Raw genomic sequence first — 23,884 nt, 5'->3', positions numbered from 1 at the left:
GTTTTTTTACTTCATATATTTGCCCATATCTTAATTTCAAATTTGCCGCCTTTGGCCTCCTGGGACTAGATCATGTCACATGAAAATGCGTTTATTTGATATAATTATTAATTAAGACATTTTTGCTGCAACTTGCTATGACATATATGCGACACATGTGATGTTTTGAGTACATAATTGGACATAGCTAGAGTTTGTGCCACCCGGTATACAGAATGGCGTCCCTTCAGAGAAGGGGGAAACACCTGACCTGCTCCTAGTATATAGTCACACTTCCTGGATAAATTGCACATGAAGGTCCAAACAATTGGCACAAATATTACTAATTTGGTCTTAATTAAGGTGAATTTTGGCCTTAAACGGTATCCTGTAATCTTTCTGTTGAAATGCGAGCGAAGTGTCCAGTGAATAGTAGCCTAAGTCTACCCAGGAAAATATGCATGAGGCATCATTGGATTTGGAACAGATAATAGCAGTTTAAAACTTCTATTATTCACATATCTGCCTAGAAAATCTACCAGATGATGTTGACTTTCCATCATGATATTATGAGTTTTACTGATGATGCTAAAGGTCATGTGCATGAGTGCATATTATTTCCTATTTCTTTCTGGCAAGTGCATTCCGGTAGAACCATGCGTTTTTTATGTTGAAACCTATGGCTAGCATAGCATGCAGAGCATTAATAGTGTTAAGAATTTAAATGATATATATATGCATTATATTGTGTGCATGTCCACTGGGCTATTCCAGTTGAAATATGTACACCCCCTGTGGAAGACATGATCTTTCTTCCATACAGGGAGTGTGAAATTTCAAATGGGGTTACCTGAGTGAGTGACTCCATTCAAAATCTACACCCCTGTGTGGAAGATAAAGGTCATGTCTTGGGTGTATGGGTTTTAACTGGAATAGCCCATTTGCACAGCAAGTGACATCAAAGATGTTGTACATGACATTATCTCAAGTCTAATCAAGAGTCATCATCATATATAGCAGTGTTTGGCTGAGAGTATTCTTCTAAAAAAACTCTTTGAGAAGGCAAACCCAGAAGAGGCTAAAATTGCAACAATTACATAATTTTGAGTGGCGTGGTTTGATTGCAAAGTTTACATTATATTTTAAAGAAAAATTTCATAACAAGAATGACATTTCTTTGTTCTCTAAAATTTTCAGAAATTGGGACACTCCCTGTTTTTAGCTGAGGGAAAAAATAAAAATAAAATAAAACAACAAACAAAACACACAAAACAAGGACAGTTCACATTACACTGCAGTTAGCAGGTATGTTAATAGCAATGTGATTACTTCACAAACAGAGAACAGAAACAGAGAGAGTTTTAATTTCTTACCGGCCTGTGAGTCAAGGTATATGTGATAGGAATTTGCCTAGGCTTCCCATCAACAAGTAGATCAAAGCTAAACAAATTGGAAACCAGTGTTCCTGGATCGTTTTTGATACTTCCTTTGTTAGCAGCTTCTCTGGCTTCCCTTGTAACTTCAGCAGCAGCTAGTATCGCTGATGAGTCAATAACAATTGCAGAAATAACTACCTCCTTTGCTGGCTCTATAAATATATCATAAAGAGTAGGAAACATAATCAAAACTTTACTATTAATATGGTTGAACAATTTCAAATTTATAGAAATTAGAAAGAGGATGGGGCACCACCAGGAACAGAAAAGAAGAACAGTATTGATTATCTCACATTTTCGATGAGTTTCTAAAACTGGGATCAAGAAAATCTCCAGACGAAAAATCAAATGGCAACACCAAGACCTGTGCTGGAGATACATCTAGAATTAGTTGCTATTGTCTGTCCAATTAACTTAGACACCCAGTTTTTGTTACTTATTTGAACAAATATACACTTTCAAAGAAAGTCATGAAAGAAAAGTGTTAACATTCGCTGAGACCTAACGGGATTTTTGTGTTTCCAAAGCATTGAGTGAGAGTTTACCAGAAATTCTATTGAAATTGGAGGGTTTTTTCTCAACACTTTAAAAATAATCCGGTAGAAGTTGGGTACCATTATTTTGGAAGGTCTCATTATACAGATTTGTAGGTATGGTGATTTTGGATAGTGAATGGATGAATAGTAAATCAATTATACTCCTCACCAAAAACATTTTATAAAAATGAAAAATATAATTCAGGTCATAAAATGCAGACAGTGTTTCTAATTGGCATATATTTATTCTTAGTGTATAGCCTGTGTATGAACTCAGTGATCCCAGCTATCCTTCAACCAATTACAACAATTCGGCGCGGTATTTGAATCTTCTTCTTCTTCTTCTTCTGTGCATGCTTTTGGCTTGGCACAATTCTAAGAAAATACAAATTGTATGCCATATGAATGTTCTGATGTTATTGGTGAGGAGTATAATTCACAATACACTCCAGGCGCATAGTAACTTGCCCTATCATTTCATATAATACACCAACTGTGACATCTTTTGAGTTATAGAGGTTGTGCATGAAATTATTGATTGGCTCCAAACAAAGGATTTGAACCGGTGTCCTTCACTGAAATCATGGCACAATCAAATATTGCCATCAACCTATTTGATCGTAGTGTTTTTGTTATGCGTGTGACGACCTCTCGCGGTAGATTGCAAACATGATTTTGTTGAATGCATTTAAGTAGACCGCCATTATTGTGAATTAGTAAAAGGATCAAAGAAAAAAGGGTGGAATCACTGATCAATATGCATGATTACAATGTTCAAACACCCTTACTGTAAATAGATTATCCCATCAAAAGTTTCAAGTCATTAGGAATATTCGGCTGGACCCAGCTATCTTGCTGTAAATTGGTCAAAATTGAATAAAAGTAGACAAGGAAGAATATATTTTTATCGCTTTACTAATCATTTCTGTTAGGTCTGACCGTGTTTAGCCACTTTTCTTTCATGACTTTTTGCCAAAGTGAAAACTTTTCGAAATATATCCTAAAAACCGGGTGTCTAAGTTATTTGGACAGACAATAGTAGCAATCAATCATCATCAAGTGTTGGCAAGGGCAAGTGTTTGCTGAAACGTACACAAGTAAGCGCATTTCCTGGTTTAGATACAACAAAATCTGTTTACTGAGTTTACTAAAGAGTGAAACTAAAATAACTACCACTTGGAATTTATTTTTGTTTTTTAAAAAGCATTTCTTCAATTGGAAAATATTTTTGACATGCATCATCTACAGATTTGCATTATAATCCGGGAACCATTACCGTAACCACTCGGGTATAAGCCCACCCCTCTAGATGGCAGATTTCACTTCAAAAATGGGGGTGGGCTTATAACTGGGGAGGGGCTAGTACTTGAATTTAAAAACTAGAGCAATCATCCCCATTTGTATATGCCTGATTTGCCAGTAATTTCTGTCATCTATGTCAATGTTTTTTAATTATAAGTATAGAATGTTACTTATCAACTGACATTCTTTTATATTTGTTTTTAAATGTGAGAGAAAAGCATTGACTTGATTTAAGAACTTAGTCAAAATTGCTGGGCTTATACCTGAGTGCACCCTTGTTCCCAGAATATTTGAAAAATAGGAGGTGGGCTTATAGCTGAAGGTGGGCTTATACCCGTGTGGTTACGGTATTAGCAAGTACACTTGGATTATAATTAAGCACCCGGTATCAGGAAAACATGGATTATTTATAATTGAGTACTTGATATTAACTTTTTGCCACTTCAAGCATGAAGTCAATTACAGACTATGAAATCAGTGTCTTTGATTCTGCTGAAGATGCATGCCAAAATATCTTTTCAATTGAAGAAATATTTATTGAAATATAGAAGCAAATCCCAAGGTATTTATTTTTGTTTTACTCTTTATTAATAATTTCATTTCAATTCAATTAAAGGTGTAAAACCAGTCCTCCCTTGACTATGCTCGTACTCATCTTTTAGAGATTCCAGTGTAGAATCTGCTAACAATCAGAATGTCTTGATTTCAGTGCTACCATGGAAGAACAGTCCTGACCGACACTTGCACCCTGTTTATTGCATAAAAAGTGTGGGCTCTAGCCAGGATCTTGTGATTTTATGTAGATTGATTAGCAAATGAAGTGTCAATGTTTGAAATCAAAAGTCATTATAATGGAAGTTCCTCTTACAGATCTTTTTGCTATTTTCCATGAAAGTCATATTTGTTATGGACTAGCATGTCATAGGTACTTTTTATTTTGTCCTGTGATGGATAGGCTCATGAATACTATTTATATTATGTTTCTGGTCTCCATAAAATATTATTCTATGTCCAATGTTATGTCTTTCCTATCTCTAATTAGGTACTTAAAAGGGCATTTCGTGATCCACAGCCTCATCCCCAACTTTTCTCAAAAAATGTTGAGATTTTTATACCACTGGAAACCTCTGGCATGTTTATGTTCCAAAAATTTCTTGCAGATTAATTTGTTTAGCAAAAATATTGTCAAATTTGAATTTTGTTCTGGTATACCAGAACGAAATTACAACAGTGGCCTATGGGGCAGTGTAATACACACATAATCATGCATAACTCGCAAACACTAAATCAGTATCAACTCAAATTTTGGGAATAATTTTTTTTCGTGGATATTTACTGAAAATGTCATAAAAAGAGGATACTACTGTAGGATCACAAAATCCTCCTTTAAGGGGGTACTACACCCCTGGCCAATTTTGTGCCTATTTTTGCATTTTTCTCAAAAATTATAGCGCAAGTGATATATGTATATTATAGGGGCAAGGACTACAACTACTGCACTGGAATTTTATATCAGCACAGACAATTGTGGAGTTAGTCAAAAATGAGGGAAAACCAATATTTGATCAATAAATCAATAACTACTTGCTTTGAGTTGCTGAATTTTCAGTGCAGTAGTTGTATAATCCTTGCCCTATAATATACATATCTTACTTGTCACCAATGCACTATCATTTTGAGAAAAATGCAAAAATAGGCACAAAATTGGCCAGGGTGTAGTACCCCCCTTAAGGTTAAATACCACTATAGGCCTGGGCGATATATTGAAATACGACGAGTAACTATTTGTTTTCATGGCATTCGAAAAGACTGCATTAAAATCGCTGAAATTGATCAAGTTATATAGCCAAAAAAGTACTTTTTAGAGTTTGATGCTTCAAAATGGTACATTTTCTCTCATTATATGACATTTTTGTTGTAATAGTACCAAAATTCATACATACGGCTTCGGTTTTTAGTAAACATTAAGCCCTACCATATTGTAACTTTCAGCTTCGAGGGCGCACTGTCATTTTAAGGTGTTTACGGTTCAGTGCATTAAAACAAGAAAAGTCTCAGGTCAACCTATGTTGAATTTTTGATCATTTGGCATCTAAATCATATAGTTTCACCTGATATTAGTGGTATTGAACTGTGAGAGTTCTGAATATGAGAAAATTCCACCCGAAATTAGGCATTTTCCCATTGAAACCCATGTAATAAATAATTAGTGGTATTTAACCTTAAGGTACTTACCACCATATTCATCTATCAAATCCAAGTTAATGGTTGGTATCTCCACCTTTGCTCCCAAGTTGGCATTATCTGCTTCAAATTTGTAGCCATCTTTGGTTAATTCTTCAACACTTTCCTTCTTAATTTCACCCTCTGAATCCAAGATACAAAACAAATACTTCAATGTTGACACACATATTAGGCCAAAAAAAAAAAAAGGTTTGTCTCAAAGCTCACGAGTGGTTTGAAAACAAATGCGAAATGCGATTTAAAAAAAAATTTTTACTCCCGACTTTTTATGGTATTTTGAGAAAAGAGTCTGATTTTCGCCCAATTTTTCTGGAAAAAAAAAAAAAAAAAAAAAAATTTCCGCATTTCTTTTTTGTCAAATCGCGCAATTTTTTTGGGGGGGGCCTTATGAACAGTGTTTATCTCTCTTTCATCAAGAAATGGGCATAAGGCATGAGAGGAGATATCAAAAAAGAATATTATATGTCCACACACAAAAAAAAAGAAAAATACCCGTCATCTACTGCAAATGTGCCTCAACCGGCCCAACTGAGTCACATTATAGGCAAACTTACTATGTCTTATTATCCTCAAGGATTGCATGGCTGCCAACTTATTGCAATTGCTGGAGTGAAATTCTATTGATTGCAAAACTGTTGGGTCAATAGGCAATGCGGCCATTGCACAGTGTTAGCAATCTGATGGGTGTGACGCTGATCACGTCTGAAAAATGGAGGGTGTATGAATTTCAACTGGAATAGTTGAATATCTTACCAAGATTGTCATTTGTGATGGTTACAACCTGAACAACATCCTTGGACACCAAATTACTAGCCATTGCACCTAGACCACTCACAATGTTAACAGTAGCTTCCACCATAGCGGTTTGCTGCAAAGGAATTAATATGAGAAATAAATTGACTTGGGAATTGCTGCCATTAAGAATATTTTTTCTGCGGGGGGGCGCAGAGGGGTTTTCAGAGTTATGCGGGGCCTTAATGGCTAAAATTGCCAAAAAACGGCTGATTTTACATGCTTTTAACCAAGTGTGGGGGACTTCAGCACCCAAAGCCCCCGGACACGCCACTGACTATGATCTTGAACTGTAAGAGGTGCCACAGCATAACTAATGCAAAGTCATCAACCTTGTTAATAACTATCAATTTTCATTCAAATGGTCTATTACATTCTTCTTCCTTTAAACTTGTAATGAACTACTATCCTTCTCTTTTATCCATAAAAATCAAATTATTAACACTGCTACCAGTAATTACAATAGCCAATTTAAAAAGAAAAGTTACTCAAGAATTGTACAAATACAGTTGCTGTGTGTGTATAAATTTGACCCAATGTGGGAAAATGAGGCTGAATGACAGAAAGGGTCAAATTGAAATATTTATATCACATCCTTTTAGGACAAAAAAACCCCATGTTTGCTTCCTGTAGCAGGTCTAAAACGTCAAATGCTATTAATTTTTTTTTTAAATCCATGCCTTGAAATGAACAAAAACTATTTTTAACGCATAAATTGGAATGGGAATTTACAGTGGGTTGCTCTGACACCCACAAAAAACCCATATTTCTTCATATTCAAGAATAATTTAATGATCCCTTTCAACCTTCAAATTAAAAAAAGGTATTTAAAAAATGTGTGATGTTTTCTCCAGTAGTTTTTCACTACATGCATTTGTGTAATGTGTAAATGTTTTCTCCAGTAGTGTTTTATATTATTTATTTGCAATTTTCCGGTTTTTTTCTCCTTTGAAAGTTAAAAAAAAATTCTAATGTGCAAAATAAGCCGTCAAAAACGAAATGCGCGCACGGTACAGGAAACAAACTTTTTTTTTTGGCCTTATATGAATCAATTAACATTGATACAAAATAAAATACTTAATTGTACTAAGAATAACCAGGTAACCCACAATCCAATTCACCAAGAACAAGCATATTTCTACTGATGCTTACGTTAATGGTTGTGGTGTGTACCGTATGTACTGAAAACATCATGAACCCCATCTTTTAATTAAGGTCATAATGTGACACATCAAATTTACAATTTACAAAGTGCAACACCCAGTAAACATTAACTGTTGTTTCTAGTGACAGAAATACCATGTGACACACTGCATGGTCACCTCATGAGGTGGTTCACGGTTGTCAGAAGTCTACATCGCATCACCAGAACCGATCTAGACTATTTCCACTGAGCACGTTATTAGGTAACACTATAAACCTGCAACAATCTATGGCGATTTGACCCCAAAAGACCCCAAAATGACCTTGACCTTTTTGGTCTTGTTTCGGTGGTCGCTATGGTGATGGTTCCCAAAAACTTTCATGAACCTGCAACAATCTATAGCAATTTGACCCCAAATGACTCCGAATGACCCCAAAATGACCTTGACATTTTTTGTTTTGCTACAGTGGTCATTCCTACCAAATTTCATGAACCTGCAACAATCTATGGCAATTTGACCCCAGATGACCCCAAAATGACCTGGACATTTTTTGTCTCACTATGGTGATGGTTCCCAAAAACGTTCATGAACCTGCAACAATCTATGTCAATTTGACCCAAAGATGATTTACTTTACATTCATGAAAGTTTATCTGTGTTGGTATAAATCATGATTTTGATTTAAACTTTTGATCCAAACACAAGGAAATAATTCCTACCTCGGAATTTTCAGATGGTACTCCATCTTTCATCAGCGAGTGAGTGACTGTATCAGGTCCTGATTTTCTTGACCTTTGACCTGATAACAGACTCGTAGTGTGAAGCTTTGCTTGGGGATACCAACACATACAAAAAGTTAGGAAAACGTGATCCTACCTCCAGATACAAGAAAAATCTTGTGTCGGTACTGCAGGACATTGAAAATGAAGGTGCCATAAACAGGGTCGAGTATCGGAAGTTGTACCCAACTGCTGAAAATTCCCCTAAGTTTTATGGACTGCCCAAGGTGCACAAATTGAACACTCCATTGCGCCCAATAGTCAGCTGCATTGGCTCCATCACTTATAACTGTTCCAAATTAGTCACGGACATTTTGGCACCTCTTGTCGGGAAAACCAAACATCATAATTATTTCTAACTCGCAGCAATTTGTTGAACTTATCCAAGATCAAAGAGTAGAGGAGGATGAGGAGTTAAAAGATCGTATGACGTCAGTGCCTTATTTACATCTGTCCCTGTGGACAAAGCACTTCGGATTGTATGTTCTCGCCTAGAACAGGATAGCGCCCTCGGTGATAGAACTGAATTAACACCTGACCAGATAGTTAGACTCTGTGAAACCTGTCTGAAACAGTATTTTATTTACAATGGAGACTATTATGAACAGTTACACGCAGTGCGGCCATGGGCCTTCCGCTTTCTCCGATACTGTGCGACATTTACATGGAAGACCTTGAACAGAGAGCTATTGCGACAGCACCCCACCTCCCTCTGTGGTGGTTTCGCTATGTAGATGACACCCACTGCAAACTTAAGAAGTGTCACTCGCAAGAATTTACTGACCATCTAAATTTGCTGGACAAGGACATCAAATTCACCATCGAAGGAGAGGAAAACGACTCGCTTGCTTTTCTGGTAACTCTCACCGTAATCCAACCTGACAGATCCATCAAAGTCACCATTTACTGCAAAAGCACACACACCGATCAATATCTCAATTTCTCGTCTAATCACCCCATTGATCACAAACTTGGAGTCATCCGAACTTTGTACCATAGGGCCGTCACCGTGGTCACTAACCTCCAGGATCGCGAAGACGAGAAAGCACATGTGAACAATGCCTAAGTGAAATGCGGATACCCCAAATGGGCTCTCGATAAAGCTGCAGAACCAAAAACTCACAAAACGAGCGACGTGGGCGATAAACGCCCAAATAAAGGTCACATAGTTCTCCCCTATATCAAAGGCACTTCTGAAGCCATTAGAAGGACTTTTAGCAACTACGGTGTTAGCGTTTTCTTCAAACCGACCCGCACACTTAGACAAATCCTCGTGTCACCCAAGGACAAGACAGATAAGAAGGACATTACAGGTCCGGTATATTACATCCTTGCCAGGGCAAAACTGTTACGGTACCGGACAGTGCAAAGAAACCTATATTGGCGAAACTGAACGCTCTCTGAAAACACGTTTCAATGAACACAGGAGACCCAGTAGTACAGCATCAGAGGTCTCAAACCACATTCACATCGAGTCACCGGGACATTTTGTGGACTTGGATAAAGTCCGCATACTTGACAGAGACAGCAGGTGGTTCCAACGTGGAGTCAAAGAAGCTGTTCACATCAAAGCCAACCAACCATCTCTCAACAAAGACGGGGCGGTTCAAGCTTTCAGGAGTCTACGAGTCTGTTATCAGGTCAAAGGTCAAGAAAATCACGACCTGATACAGTCACTCACTCGCTGATGAAAGATGGAGTACCATCTGAAAATTCCGAGGTAGGAATTATTTCCTTGTGTTTGGATCAAAAGTTTAAATCAAAATCATGATTTATACCAACACAGATAAACTTTCATGAACGTAAAGTAAAACATCTTTGGGTCAAATTGACATAGATTGTTGCAGGTTCATGAACGTTTTTGGGAACCATCACCATAGTGAGACAAAAAATGTCCAGGTCATTTTGGGGTCGTATACTGATGCACGGCAGTGAACGTAACCGTTCCGGTTGAAATCCAGAAATGACGTCATTTGTTCTGGTGCTGCCACTTCCGGGTAACACAGGAGAAGAACATGCCTTTTGCAAACAAAATGGCCGAAAAGTCCCGGCCCTTTCCAGCGAAAATACAGCTTATTTAGCCAATGTTAACATGGGGTCATCGCCAGAAATATTTTCCTATCATATTGGACTAACACGTCAGCTATATGGTATTTCACGATATAACAGTAAAAAAAAGAAAACCGCACACGTTCGTTCGTCGGATGTTTGACGAAGTGACCAGCTCTATTAGGTAATACCAAATATGGAGGTATCCAAAAGTATGCTAATTAGTACAGGTTAGAAGGCATGATGAATCAGAATACGATCCTGGTATCCAATTCTATGCAAATGAGTTGAAGGAGGTTACGTGAACATGTACACTAATGCGACTCTTGTGTATACCGACCTCTGTGATTTGACCCCAAATGATTCCGAATGACCCCAAAATGACCTGGACATTTTTTGTCTTGCTACTGTGATCGTTCCCACCAAATTTCATGAACCTGCAACAATCTATGGCGATTTGTCCCCGAATGACCCCAAAATGACCATGACATTTTGTCTCGCTATGATGATGGTTCCCCAAAACTATCATGAACCTGCAACAATTTATGGCAATTTGACCCCATATGACTCCGAATGACCCCAAAATGACCATGACATTTTTTTCTTGCTACGGTGGTTGTTCCCACCAACTTTCATGAACCTGCATCCATGGCGATTTGACCCCGAATTACCAAAAAAACCTTGCAAGCTTCAGACAAACCCTCACCCACACGCCCCACACACACGGACACACCATAGTGATTATTATATACTTCATTAATATATTCTTGTTCATTGATTGGTTAAAAGTGGATCACATGACCAAAAATAGTTCTACCATCAGTACTCCTATACGTAAATAGTACCGCTAAGACGTAAATAGTATTTTCAATGTCCCGGATGAGCCGTAAATAGTACCTCCAAGCTGTAAATAGTACTTTTGACCATGCCTTCCGCGTGCGCGCATTCGATGCGACGGAACAGTTCACGCATACGCTTGAAACTGCCATAGCGTAATTTAAGCGCTGCTGTAATTGGTTAGCCCGATTAGCCTATTCGATTTTTTTGAAGGGCAAAATATAGGTTGTACTTAAATTGGTCGTGCTGTTCACTCAGGATAGAAGCTGGAGAGTCAAAACATCAAATAATTTTCTTTTAACCATGAACAAAGAACATATTAATGAAGTATATAAAACAAATATATACTGCCTTTATTCGAAGTTCTGGTTAAAACTATGGTCCCTCGTTGAGATCAATTAATACTATTTTTCTCACCTCGGGCCCATAGTTTTAACCAGAACCTCTCATGGCAGTATATATTTGTATACTAAGTCTCCCTCTGAAAAGAGTTTAGACGAGACAAAAAATTGGAATTCTTTTCATTTTGGTAGTTTCTCATCAAAATGTCTGTTTTCTCATCCAAAACTTCAAAAGAGTTTGATAGAACTTACGATACGTCATAACGATTGATTTTGAGACTTACAAAGCTTCGTAAAGTTTAGTGAAATGGACCCCAGAGTAACATATATTTTAAGATTTTGTTGAGAGTCCTGCTGTTGGTACACAATGCTGTTAGTAGACACTATATGTCAACTAACTTACCTTTTGTTCAGCTTTTTCAACGGCTGCTTCAGCTTCAGTAGCTTCATCAGATCCACTTGGTTCTTTTTTTTCTGGAGGCGATGTGGTGCCACTGTCACTCTTTTATGGTTATGATATGAGAAAAAAGATGCAAAAAATGATTTTGACTGAATGGCAGCATGTACAAAAAGTACTATAAAATATTTTGCCAATTTGTTAATGGTCAATTCCAAGCAACCTTGCCCAAATTGTCAAAATTTAAAAATCAAGTCAAGTATGTGATTTTGGTCTCATATTGTAGCTAAAAGGCTATATTTTCTGAAAATGTACTTTTTCTAAGGAAATGGTGTTCATTGTTAGAAAAACATCCTAATTTGCATAAATTTGCATATTCTTGACTGGTAAAAAGCAGCAAAGCTAAAAATACAGCAACTGCTCTGTACTGTAAAATTTTGGAAACAAATTATGCATGTGAATATGAAGTCTATAAGTTACTCAAACTATAAACACCAGAAAGTATCATTCCGCAACGCAAAAGTATCATTAATTACCACTGCAATTTTAAAATGTGACACGATCTGGTCCATGGGGGCCAAAGGAGGCATTTTTGAAAATTGAGTTACTGTAATTATTACAGTGTACATACAATAAGCTATAATTTACTGAAAAGACCAAAGGCCTTACATACTTGGTTCTAAAGTTAGGAAGTTTTATGATGTCTATTTTCTTATGTATTTTATTGTTTTTAACTCCATATTTTTACCTTTATCTCAGTTTCAAATTTGCCGCCTTTGGCCCCCATGGACCAGATCGTGTCACAAATAAGGTTGATTTTCATTGTAACTAGAATGCAAAGCAAATTTAAACACAATTTTCAGGTAGCTATCATAATAGTTGTGTATTGAATTGGCACAAATTTTCACTTGTTAAGACTAGCCCTGCTTATGTAGCAAATATAAAGTCTGATAATCATGAAGCTCCTGTAGCCAGGTGCAGATCTTGCTAACTTAACAATATCAGATAGGATCTCTTGTCCTGATTTCTCTGTTAAAAATATGGTAAATCTGTCAAACTACTGAAACCCATCAGTAAAGAGATTCATTTGGTAGGATTGTTGAAATCATAAACTGGTATTTTTGTTAGCCAAATCCAAATAGAAATTACTCACGAATCTGAGCTTTCGCCATCTTGGCTGATGGCTTGATCACAGATGAACTGGTCCACTGCTTTTCCCGCGAGACTTGTGTACTGATTGAAGATAATGACATCTTCAATTCCCATGACGTGGTGTCATTATTTACGAACACGCCCATTGAAAAGTCGCTCAACGTGATCAAAGACAGGCTAGAAAAAGACACTCAGCTCAATTCAAGAACAAATCTCACCCCCGACGACATCTTACAGCTTCTCCAATTTGTTTTAACTACAACATACTTCAGCTTCCGTGGATCTATATATCGCCAGGTTTTCGGGGCAGCGATGGGCAGTCCCGTCAGTCCAATTGTAGCAAACCTCTTCATGGAATGGTTGGAGCAGGAGGATAACAACAGCGCCCCTAGACTGCAAGCCTAAGCTATCCCTGGACCAAAACAAGTATATTTAAAGCACTGTACTTTAAATATGCTTTCTAAACAACACTCCAATGCGCGACATTTGGAACGACGATAAAGTACCTTTAAAGTACAAATAAAGCACAATGACCAGAAAAGTACATTTAAAGCATACTGAAAAAAGCACATTTAAAGTACTGTACTTTAATTGTACTTTATACCAAACAAGCATATTTAAAGTACTGTGCTTGAATGATACTTTATACCAAAACAAGTATATTAAAAGCACTGTACTTTAAATATGCTTTCTAAACAGCACTCCAATGTGCGACATTTGGAACGACGATAAAGTACCTTTAAAGTACAAATAAAGCACAATGACCAGAAAAGTACATTTAAAGCATACTGAAAAAAGCACATTTAAAGTACTGTACTTTAATTGTACTTTATACCAAACAAACATATTTAAAGTACTGTGCTTTAATTATACTTTATACCAAAACAAGTATATTCAGTATACATCATGCACCAGTAAGGTTATAATTGTAAGCTTTATAAGCTTACCACATTTATGGAGCTAATTCTCAAAGTGTTGGTAACACAATTGTGTTCACAAGCATACATTACCAGTAACTATCTCCTGTAATCAAGCCTGTATTTGTAAGTCCATTAAGTCCTTCATTTTATATAAATATGAATAGTTTTATTATACATCCATTGCAATATACAACCTTAGCACAACTGCCACAAGATGGCCGTTGGTATTTTTCAAATCTAGAAGAATGTAGCCATGTGACTTGTACATGTAAACATCATAATGACCACATTAAAGTACATTTAAAGTACACTGAAAAGCACATTTTAAGTACTCTTACACTGCTGACAATACCACCAGGAAAATCAGTTCAGGTAAAGTATACATAAAGTACTGATAAAGTATATTTAAAGTACACACTGATGTTCAAAATTTGGTTAAGTCAAAAATAATTAAAGTATACTCACTGACACTGGGAAAAAACTAAGTCAAAATAAAGTATAGTTAAAGCATAAAAAATTTCACATATTTATCAAAATATTCATAAAGCATAATTAAAGTCATATAAAGCACATTTAAAGTACCTTTAAAGTACAATGTTTTTCCAGGATATGAAAAATAAGCACATTTAAAGTACACTTTATATGTTCTTATTACCTACAAGGTGTATCAAAATGATTGGTACCGGGATATATGGCATTTTCAAAAATTAAACAAAAATATAAAATTGCTAATTAATATAGTTTTTTTACTATAAATAGAAAGGGGCATATGTTAACTTATTGATCTAACAATCTGAAGATAATAGGTTGATGCGTCTGGGAGCTATTGTCATTTAAACGAAGATTGACGTAATCATGATTTTACTTACACACCACAAAATGAGTATTTAACTGCTTCCTATTTATATGCTCTTAATCAATATCTCACTTCAGTCTACATAATATAAAATTGCTTTACACATACTTTTAGAAAGATAGTTCCTGCCTTACGACTCTGGCAGTGTGAGGTGCAGCCCTATCTTGAATGAACTTAACACCTGGAATGGGTCCATTCTGTAACTGCCCATATCAAATTTTGAAACATTGTTACTTATACCATGTTTGCATGGGATCATCCTAGCTCTTGGAAACTGTCTTCTAAATCTTCACTGTACTTCGCCATAGCTTCGTGAAATCACGCTGAAGTGTCGAATATTGTGGAGTCTTTCAAATAACTCTTACCAGGTTTAACCTAACAGACACTGACAGTCTATAACCATTCTACCACACCATTTACTTAGTAATCTCAATGCATCTCAATAAATTACCGCCCTAAAAGGTGTAAACATGGTAAATAAAACCTCTTTCACCCCTCCTAAATTATTCGAGTCAGTAAGATATTATGGCTTTGACATTACTTTCAACAAATAAATATTGATTAGAACATATATACATCATGAATGAAGAAACGGGCAAGGAAAGAATAAAAAAATTCCGAGATTTTCAACATATCATTCTCACAAGGTATTTGTAGTAAAGTAAAATAGAGCTTTGAAAATGGTGCGCTACTGATCCAGCGTTACGATGAAAAGTGTAAAAACACCTACTTTCCTTTAGAATCATGTAACTGCTGAACGGAATGTGCTATCTTTATGATCTAAAATTCTTAGAGAAGTTTAAACTATTATAATTTCAAATATATAAACAATTAACCCAAAAGTGGTACAAAAATAGTAAAGAAATTCTGCAAAAATGAAAAGTCGGCGGTACCAATCATTTTGATACACCCTGTATAAAGTATAGTTAAAGTACCCATAAAGTACAGATTAAGTACATTTCTAATGTGCTTTATTTGGTCCAGGGATGGAGAAGATATGTCGATGACATATTGGAAATTATCAATAAAGACTCTACACAAAAGCTCACTGACCACCTCAACACCACCGATCAATCAGGAAATATAAAGTTTAGCTACGAAGAGGAGAAAGAGGGCCAAATACCATTCCTGGACACTTTGCTCATTCGTAAACAAGATGGTACGGTCAAACTGCTGGTGTATAGCAAAAAAACCCACACCGACCAATATTTAAGCTTCAAATCTCAGCACCCACTTCACCAGAAACTGGGTGTAATCAGGACGTTGATGGATAGAAAAGACAAGATTGTGACAGAGGAAGAAGACAAAAAAGAGGAGGAGCAAAGAATCATTAAGGCGCTGGCGGTCTGTGAATACCCCGATGGGCAGTGGACAGGGTGAAACAACAGATGAAGGACAAAGCAACAGCATCAAAACCACAGAAAAAGACAAGCGAGAACCCAATTAAAGGCATGGTTGTAATACCCTATGTGGAGGGTACATCGGAGAAACTCCAAAGAGTCTGTCGTAAACATGGGTTTACAACGGCCATGAAACCAACCAACACGCTCAAAAGTATTCTTGTCCACCCCAAGGACAAAAAGGACATTGACCAAACCAGCGAAGTCGTGTATGACATTCCATGCAAAGGTTGCAACAAAGCCTATATAGGAGAGACTGGAAGGCCGTTTGGGGTAAGAAAGAAAGAACACCAGAAAGACGCCGACAAGATTGCGACTAAGAACTTTACAAGAGCCAACAGAAAGCTATCCACCACAGAGCAGCACAAATCGGCAATAACAGACCACATAGCGCAAGATAACCATGTCATCGACTGGGAGGGTGCCAAATTACTTGACAGAGACTCTAATGCGTTCACGAGGAGAGTCAGGGAGGCCATCCAAATCAGAAGGAGGGGCAAAAACTCACTCAATCGTGACGAAGGTGCACACTTTCTAGATCATGTATATGACCCACTGCTAAAATCAACATCACATCCGGGTAACGAGGATGCGTCCTTAGCAACCAAGTCTCGCGGGAAAAGCAGTGGACCAGTTCATCTGTGATCAAGCCATCAGCCAAGATGGCGAAAGCTCAGATTCGTGAGTAATTTCTATTTGGATTTGGCTAACAAAAATACCAGTTTATACTGAAACCCATTTTGTTTAGTTAAATGATAAATGTTGCCTATTTCCCAACTGACTAGTGACTACAGTATCTGATACTCACCTGAGGTACCTCATCAGCCACTGCTTTTTCAGCCAAAAGATCCCATGCACCACTATTTTCTGGACTCAGCATGACGCTAACTAGATTTGCAACTTGTTCCACCATATCCTATTGTTTAAGTAAAACATTGCACAAAAATATTCATGAACACGAATTGCAAAAGTGGAACAAATGGTCATCACTGGGCCAACCTGAGTTAATGAGATTGATGTAGCCCTACTAGTATAGGGCCTTTTGACTGTGGTGATCCAAAACCATGCTATATCATAAAACCTGGCTATATCCAGATAACTGCTAAACCCTGTGACTGCTATTCCCCAGAAAAAATAGCAATTCCGTGTAGAGCGGTTAGTGGGTTTTAGCAGTTCTTGGATATAATGTGTTTAAAAGGCCCTATAGTAGGGCTAGATTGATGTTGGATATTAGAAGACTGAGATGTTACCATTACACCTCAAAAGCAGAAATACATCTCAAAAGAAGAAGAGGCAAAGTTGCAGTTTGGTGCAAACTGGAACAATATGAATTTTCCCCAAAATAATATGAAGTTTATTTTCAATTTTTTGTTTGCAAAAACATCATACAACTAGAATTACGCGGTTCGTAATTAAGGTGCCCCCACACATGGGTGTTTGTAAATGTATACAAATAATATGCAATATGCAAATAAGCTCATTAATATTCATAAATTTGTAAATAACATGACACAAAACTACACAACACATCAGGTCACCATTTCCAATCCACATACAAGTTTGATATAATATTGGATGGCTGAGCATGATACCATAACATATCGGATGAGTCATAAAAATATCGGACGAGCCAACGGCGAGTTCGATATTTGTATGACGAATCCGATATGTTATGGTATCATGCGAAATAAGCCATCCAATATTATCATTATTAGGTTTTCTTAACTCCTAATAACCCTGAAAACATAATAATGAAGTTGATCAGCCTTTGCGATTAAACTGCAGAGTGGATTAATAAAAATGTATGCCAAAATAGGCAAATTAGCTTATTAACATTCATAAATATGCAAATAACATGACACAAAACTAAACAGCACATCAGGCTACCATATTCAATCACCAAACCAAATTTGAAGTTGATTGGTTATTGCGTTTCAGCTGCAGAGTGGATTAATGAAAATGTAGGCAAAATATGCAAATAAGCTCATTAATATTTATAAATATGCAAATAACATGACACAAATCTATACAGCATATCAAACCACCATATCCAATCCACATATGTACCAAGTTTAAAGTTCATCGGCCTTTGCAATTAAACTGCAGAGTGGATTAATGAAAATGTATGCAAAATATGCAAATCAGATCATTAATATTCATAAATATGCAAATAACATGACACAAAACAATACAGCACATCAGGCTAACATATCCAATCACCAAACCAAATATGAAGTTGATCGCTTATTGTGTTTAAGCTGCAGAGTGGATTAATGAAAATATAGGGAAAATATGCAAATAAGCTCATTAATATTCATAAATATGCAAATAAAATGACAAAAAACTATACAGCACATCAGGCTAACATATCCAATCACCAAACCAAATATGGAGTTGATCGGCTATTGCGTTTAAGCTGCACAGTGGATTAAGGAATATGCTTCAGCCAGGACAGCCAAACAAACAAGCAAACAAAGAAAGAAACAACCATCTGGATGATAACATAAGCCCCACACATGTGTGGGGGCCAAAACAACCACAGTTTTTTCAACTACCAAACCAAGTCTAAAATTTAATGTTCAACCAAAAGTGAAGCTGAAATCCTTTACATTCAAAAGGCAGACAGACTATTAAGGGCTGGGGTATGAGCGTTTGGACAGTATTTATTTTGGGACATTAGAGCACATCAGACATATCGAATTGCATTCTGAATACGAAGAATGTCATTCTGATATCAAATAATTTTGATTTTTGAAATTCGCAATTTAATACACATTTTATGGCAAATCATTAAAAATTGATATTTTTGATATTTAACAGTACTTGAAGTAAACTTTATAAATCTGATGATTTATACTTAAAGTGTATGTAGGTGGGATGAAAACCCGACGATCAATTGAAAATTTTGACCTTTCAGTATTGAAGATATGGATTTTTTTCCCAAAACACCAAAAAAAATTAGGTCTTTTGGGAAAAAAAATCCATATCTTCAATATAAAAGGTCAAAATTTTCAATTGACCGTCGACTTTTCCTCCTGCTACATACACTTAAAAATATATCATTAGATTTATATAATTTACTTCGAGGACTGTTATATATCAAAATTTGAAAAATATCAAATTTTTATAATTTGTCATAAAATTTGAATTATATCGTGATTTTCAAAAATGAAAATTATTTGATATCAGAATGACATGCTTCAGTATTCAGAATGCAATTGATAGGTCTGAGGTGCTCTCATGTCCCCACAAAAATACTGTCGAAACGCAATAAACGCTCATTTTAGATCCCTTAAAGCTTCATTACAATTTGTACTTTAATCTATAATTATGGGTTACTGGAAACATAGAACACTTTATGTGGGCTTATTTCTGTTCTGTTTTGAATTTAAAATCACCAGTGGCACAGCCAGAACTTTTTCAGAGGGGGAGGGCAAATGGGTGTGAGGGGCAAAGTCAACTATCAAGGGGGCGAAATGTTAACAAAAACAGTCAAAAATGGGCTAAAAAATGTAAAAACGTCATAAAAATCATCTAGGGACTAGACTTCTCACAAGAGGGGACAGCTTCCCCCCTTTGCTCCTGGCTATACCACTGGGAATCTCGGTGAAGTACTGCTATTCTTACCGTGGCTGCTGCTTCTGCTGCTTCTGTATCATTAAGCTCATCAAACTGAGTAAACACAGCTGCACTACCATCGCTTAGTACATCAACCAGACCAGCTACTTTCTCAAGAACCACCAACCCATTTTTATCAGCAGCATCTGTTGAATTGGCATCATCTGTTGAGTTCACATCCACATCATCCACATCCAATTTCAGGCTGTCACTTAGAGCTGTGATTACCGATGTTGCTACAACCAGACTGACATCAGCAGGATTAACGTTTACGGTGGTACCATTTGTAGTCTCATCATCACCGTGGCCAAGAAGCGTTAAAAAGGCACCTTTTTCCTGTTGATTAAAGATTAGAACCAAAACAATTACTAAAGACTACCTTGCTTACATGTTGGTAGGAGTCTTAATTGAAATGGGTATTTCATGATCTACAGCCTCATCCTCCACCTTTCTCAAAAAACTCTTTTATACCACTGGATATCTCTGGCTACATAATGTTTATGTGCAAAAAATATTCTTGCAGATTCATTTGCTTGACAAAAATATTGTCAAATTTGTATGTTCTGTTAATAGAACAAAATCACAAAACATTGTCTATGGAGCAGTGCAGTATACACATAATCATGCACAACTCTAAAATGCAAAATTGTAATCAATTGAAATTTTGGGAACAAGTTTTTTTCATGGATAACAACTGTTGCTTTTCAGCAAAGAAATGATTAGAGTAAATAAGAACTGCAATCAAAATAAATATTTGTCTTAAAAATGTCCAAAAGACATTTATGCAGAAATTATCTGTATAGGAAAAAGGGCTATATCTAGAAGCATATATAAAATGGAACATAGGTAATTAAACACCATGGAAACTAATTTGAAAATAGCAAGTGACAAAAAGTGGTTGGGTGTCTTTATTTTAACTCCCAGCTCTCAGACGGAACTTAATAGTCATTTCATACAGATGGTCCCCAAGCAGATTCTCATGTTCTGAAAGACCAGTAGATACAAACAGTATAAATTGAATGGTGGGATAAATTTTAAAAGATAAAATGCATTTTTATAACTGGTTATATTGATGTTTGGTTACAGATTTGATGTTTCATCCCACAACCCAACCAGCGTTCGAAATAGGGCCGGTCAGTTGGCCATTGGCCTGTAACTTTTTGGCCTGGCCGGTAACTTTTCTGACTGGCATCTAGTTGCCGACCCGGCTGGCCAGTAACTTTTTAAGGCCAAGCCTGGCTGGCCTGTAACTTTTTGAGGCATATTTCGAACACTGAACCCAACCCCTAATAGCCTAATCACAAAAGGAATGCATTTTCAGTAGTGAAAAAAGAGCCCGCCATTAACAAGAAAGAGGGACTCTGTTTCTAGTTGTCACACACATGGGACCCGCAATTAAGAGACATATTCACCGTCTGATGTCACAACATCCGACGTCACAACATCATCAATCAGATGCCTGATGAAGTCCGAAGTTTTAGAACGCAATGTAGCAAAGTGAGTTGCAAATTTTAGTTCCAGTATTAGATTCAATTTACAAAATCATGTTTTGAAGTACTGGATGAATAATCTACACCAAGATATAATTTTCAGTAGTATTCCACTACAATTTCCCACCATCAAACTTGATTTTATATAGCACACAAGCTGATGATTGATACCCATCAGTTTCCAATGGTTGTGGATAAGACTATTGCCACATCAAAAACATCTATAGATTAATATTATAAAAGGTCATACAACTATAAATTGTGGTCATTTTCATAGTATTCACTGTTGCACTGGGAAGAAGGAAGTATTCAATAGACAACAAATCTGATGAGAACCAATTATTTTGATACAGTTGCTTACATATCACACTGCAAAACAATCATGATATGAAACTAAGCATATAATGACTTAAAAGGGCATTTTGTGATCCACAGCTTCATCCCCTAAAAAAAAAAAAAAAAAGTTGAGATTTTTATACCACTAGAAACCTCTGGCTGCATAATGTTTATGTGTAAAAAATTTCTTGGAGAATAATATGTTTAGCAAAAATATCACCAAATTTTAATTACGTCTTGGTGTATCCAGAATGTAATTCAACACAGTGGCCTATGGGGCAGTATAATACACATAATCATGCATAACTTGCAAACTCAAAATCGGAATCAACTGAAATTTTGGGAATAAGTTTTTCTAATATCTATTGAAAAATGTCATAAAAAGAGGATGCTAGGATCACAAAATATTCCTTTAATTGATGTGAAAACTTGATTAAAACCATACCTCTTTACTAGCTCCTGACTCTACCAGCTCATCCACACCTGCATTCACAATGGCTGGATCCACAGCACTTACACCTATGTGCAGATAATATTGATAAAATAAGCAGGATTTTAGAACAAAGCATTTAAAAAAAAAAACTTGACTTATACAAGTAAAGTATCCTATTGTAGAAAATATTTCTGCTGCTGTCATCCAAATGATGTCCAATTTACAAATTTATAAAAAGTACCTTACAATGAAAACATACCAAAGGTAATTGAAAATAATTAATTTAAACATGATTTAAACTATTACATACAGCAACAATAAATACACAATATTTGATAATACAATATATACAAATCAAACCCTAGAGTAGTTCAAGAGATGCTCTTATATCTATACTATGATCAGCTTTTAATAGTCGGGAATTATTCGGCCTTTGTTACTGCCCGAGTCAATAAAGTTCCAACTTACGCACACGTAAATTCACACAAGCATGAGCCATTCATGCAAAACGCAAAGCGCAGTTCGCGTAGGTGCTGCGCCCAGGCTGTGTGTACGCCATTCTATATCAATCCACGATGTTATGAGTCCCGCCTATTACGAGCTGATCAGAGTATACTTACATGCTTACTTGTTCTAACAGACAATGATATTTAACAATCCTCCACATGGTTTAAATTTTAATTAACAAACAATCAGTAAAATCACTGATTGAGAACAAGAAAATGTGACTTAAAAAAACCCCAACATATATACTATAAAAAAAATATACTGCCAAAAAAAAAAATGATAAAACAAGACAAAAAATATTAAAAACTTAAAAACATATAGATAAAAATTGAATATAATTTATCCTCATTAATAAATTATTCATTAAAATTGGAAAGTCTGACTTACCACTGTTGTATCTACATTTGCCAGTAATCTGACACTCTCCTTCTTCATCACAGTGTGTATCATCCAAGCACACTAAATAAAAAAAGAAACAGAAAAGGAACCATTAAAAAAAAACATGTACCTTCTATATTCAAAATTTTCTTTTCTAAGATTTACGTTTCGTGCTGGCGCTGCAATTATTGATATCGTATGATCAACGACTATAAGGGATCCCAACAATATTTGCTACTTTTTTATGTTGGGATTCCCTAAATAAAAGTCTTTATTGTGGTAATTCCAAAACATCTTTATTGTGGTCATTATAAAAATATTTCACACACTGTTAAAAATGAAGTGCAATATTGAAGAAGTCATATAATTCCCACAACTTTTCACATTTTCCAGATATTTTCAAATATTATTAACCTACATTTTGGAAAATATTCATATTTAAAAATGAATCTCTAAAACAATGATTAATGGTAGAAATGCATAAAGCATGTAAACTCTTATATAAGTAAGCTACAAAAGTTGGAATGAGAGGATATCATCCTCAGTTTGTTGAATCGATCCAGAAAATGCACTACTGTGTATATTTTAGCAAATACTGTTGCGTTTGTCAACACTTGATGAGGAATGACTACAGCTACTGCCAACTGAAACTACATGGATTTCCAGCACTAGGGATTTGTACACTTAAAATGAACAAACCAAAAACCCTGTTGCGCCCCACTGATGATGTTTACACAATGACTATTGGTACAGTACTTTATTTGGGTGGTTTAGTAGGCACTGACATGCAGCATCATGTGTAAAACTCCCAGTACTTATCTGAGAAGCTTGCCAAAGTAGTCATCTAGGAAGAGGATATTCTCAACTCTCATGATGTGGTCAGTCTGTTCACAAATACCCCCATTGACCAGGAAAAAGACATTGTGAAAAATAGACTTGAGAAAGAGTCAGAGAGAAT

At 36.1% G+C, this 23,884-nt stretch overlaps 1 protein-coding gene across 2 annotated transcripts in view; it reads right to left on the bottom strand.

Annotated features, from left to right (window-relative positions):
• Nucleotides 1-23,884, bottom strand: part of LOC140148596 (uncharacterized) — a 77,789-nt gene that overhangs the window by 19,688 nt on the left and 34,217 nt on the right. For both annotated transcript variants that reach the window (XM_072170604.1, XM_072170605.1), the window contains exons 9-16: nucleotides 22,936-23,007; nucleotides 22,054-22,127; nucleotides 19,792-20,118; nucleotides 16,973-17,080; nucleotides 11,843-11,941; nucleotides 6,251-6,365; nucleotides 5,489-5,620; nucleotides 1,353-1,567 (exon numbers count right to left, since the gene is read on the bottom strand). In XM_072170604.1, coding sequence (XP_072026705.1) covers nucleotides 1,353-1,567; nucleotides 5,489-5,620; nucleotides 6,251-6,365; nucleotides 11,843-11,941; nucleotides 16,973-17,080; nucleotides 19,792-20,118; nucleotides 22,054-22,127; nucleotides 22,936-23,007 — 1,142 coding nt within the window. The remainder of the gene's footprint in view (nucleotides 1-1,352; nucleotides 1,568-5,488; nucleotides 5,621-6,250; nucleotides 6,366-11,842; nucleotides 11,942-16,972; nucleotides 17,081-19,791; nucleotides 20,119-22,053; nucleotides 22,128-22,935; nucleotides 23,008-23,884) is intronic.

Source organism: Amphiura filiformis, chromosome 3, assembly GCF_039555335.1.
Source record: "Amphiura filiformis chromosome 3, Afil_fr2py, whole genome shotgun sequence".
NCBI classification, from domain to species: domain Eukaryota; kingdom Metazoa; phylum Echinodermata; class Ophiuroidea; order Amphilepidida; family Amphiuridae; genus Amphiura; species Amphiura filiformis.
The sequence above is the reverse complement of the archived record's forward strand: the minus strand, read 5'-3'. Positions and strand labels throughout refer to the sequence as shown.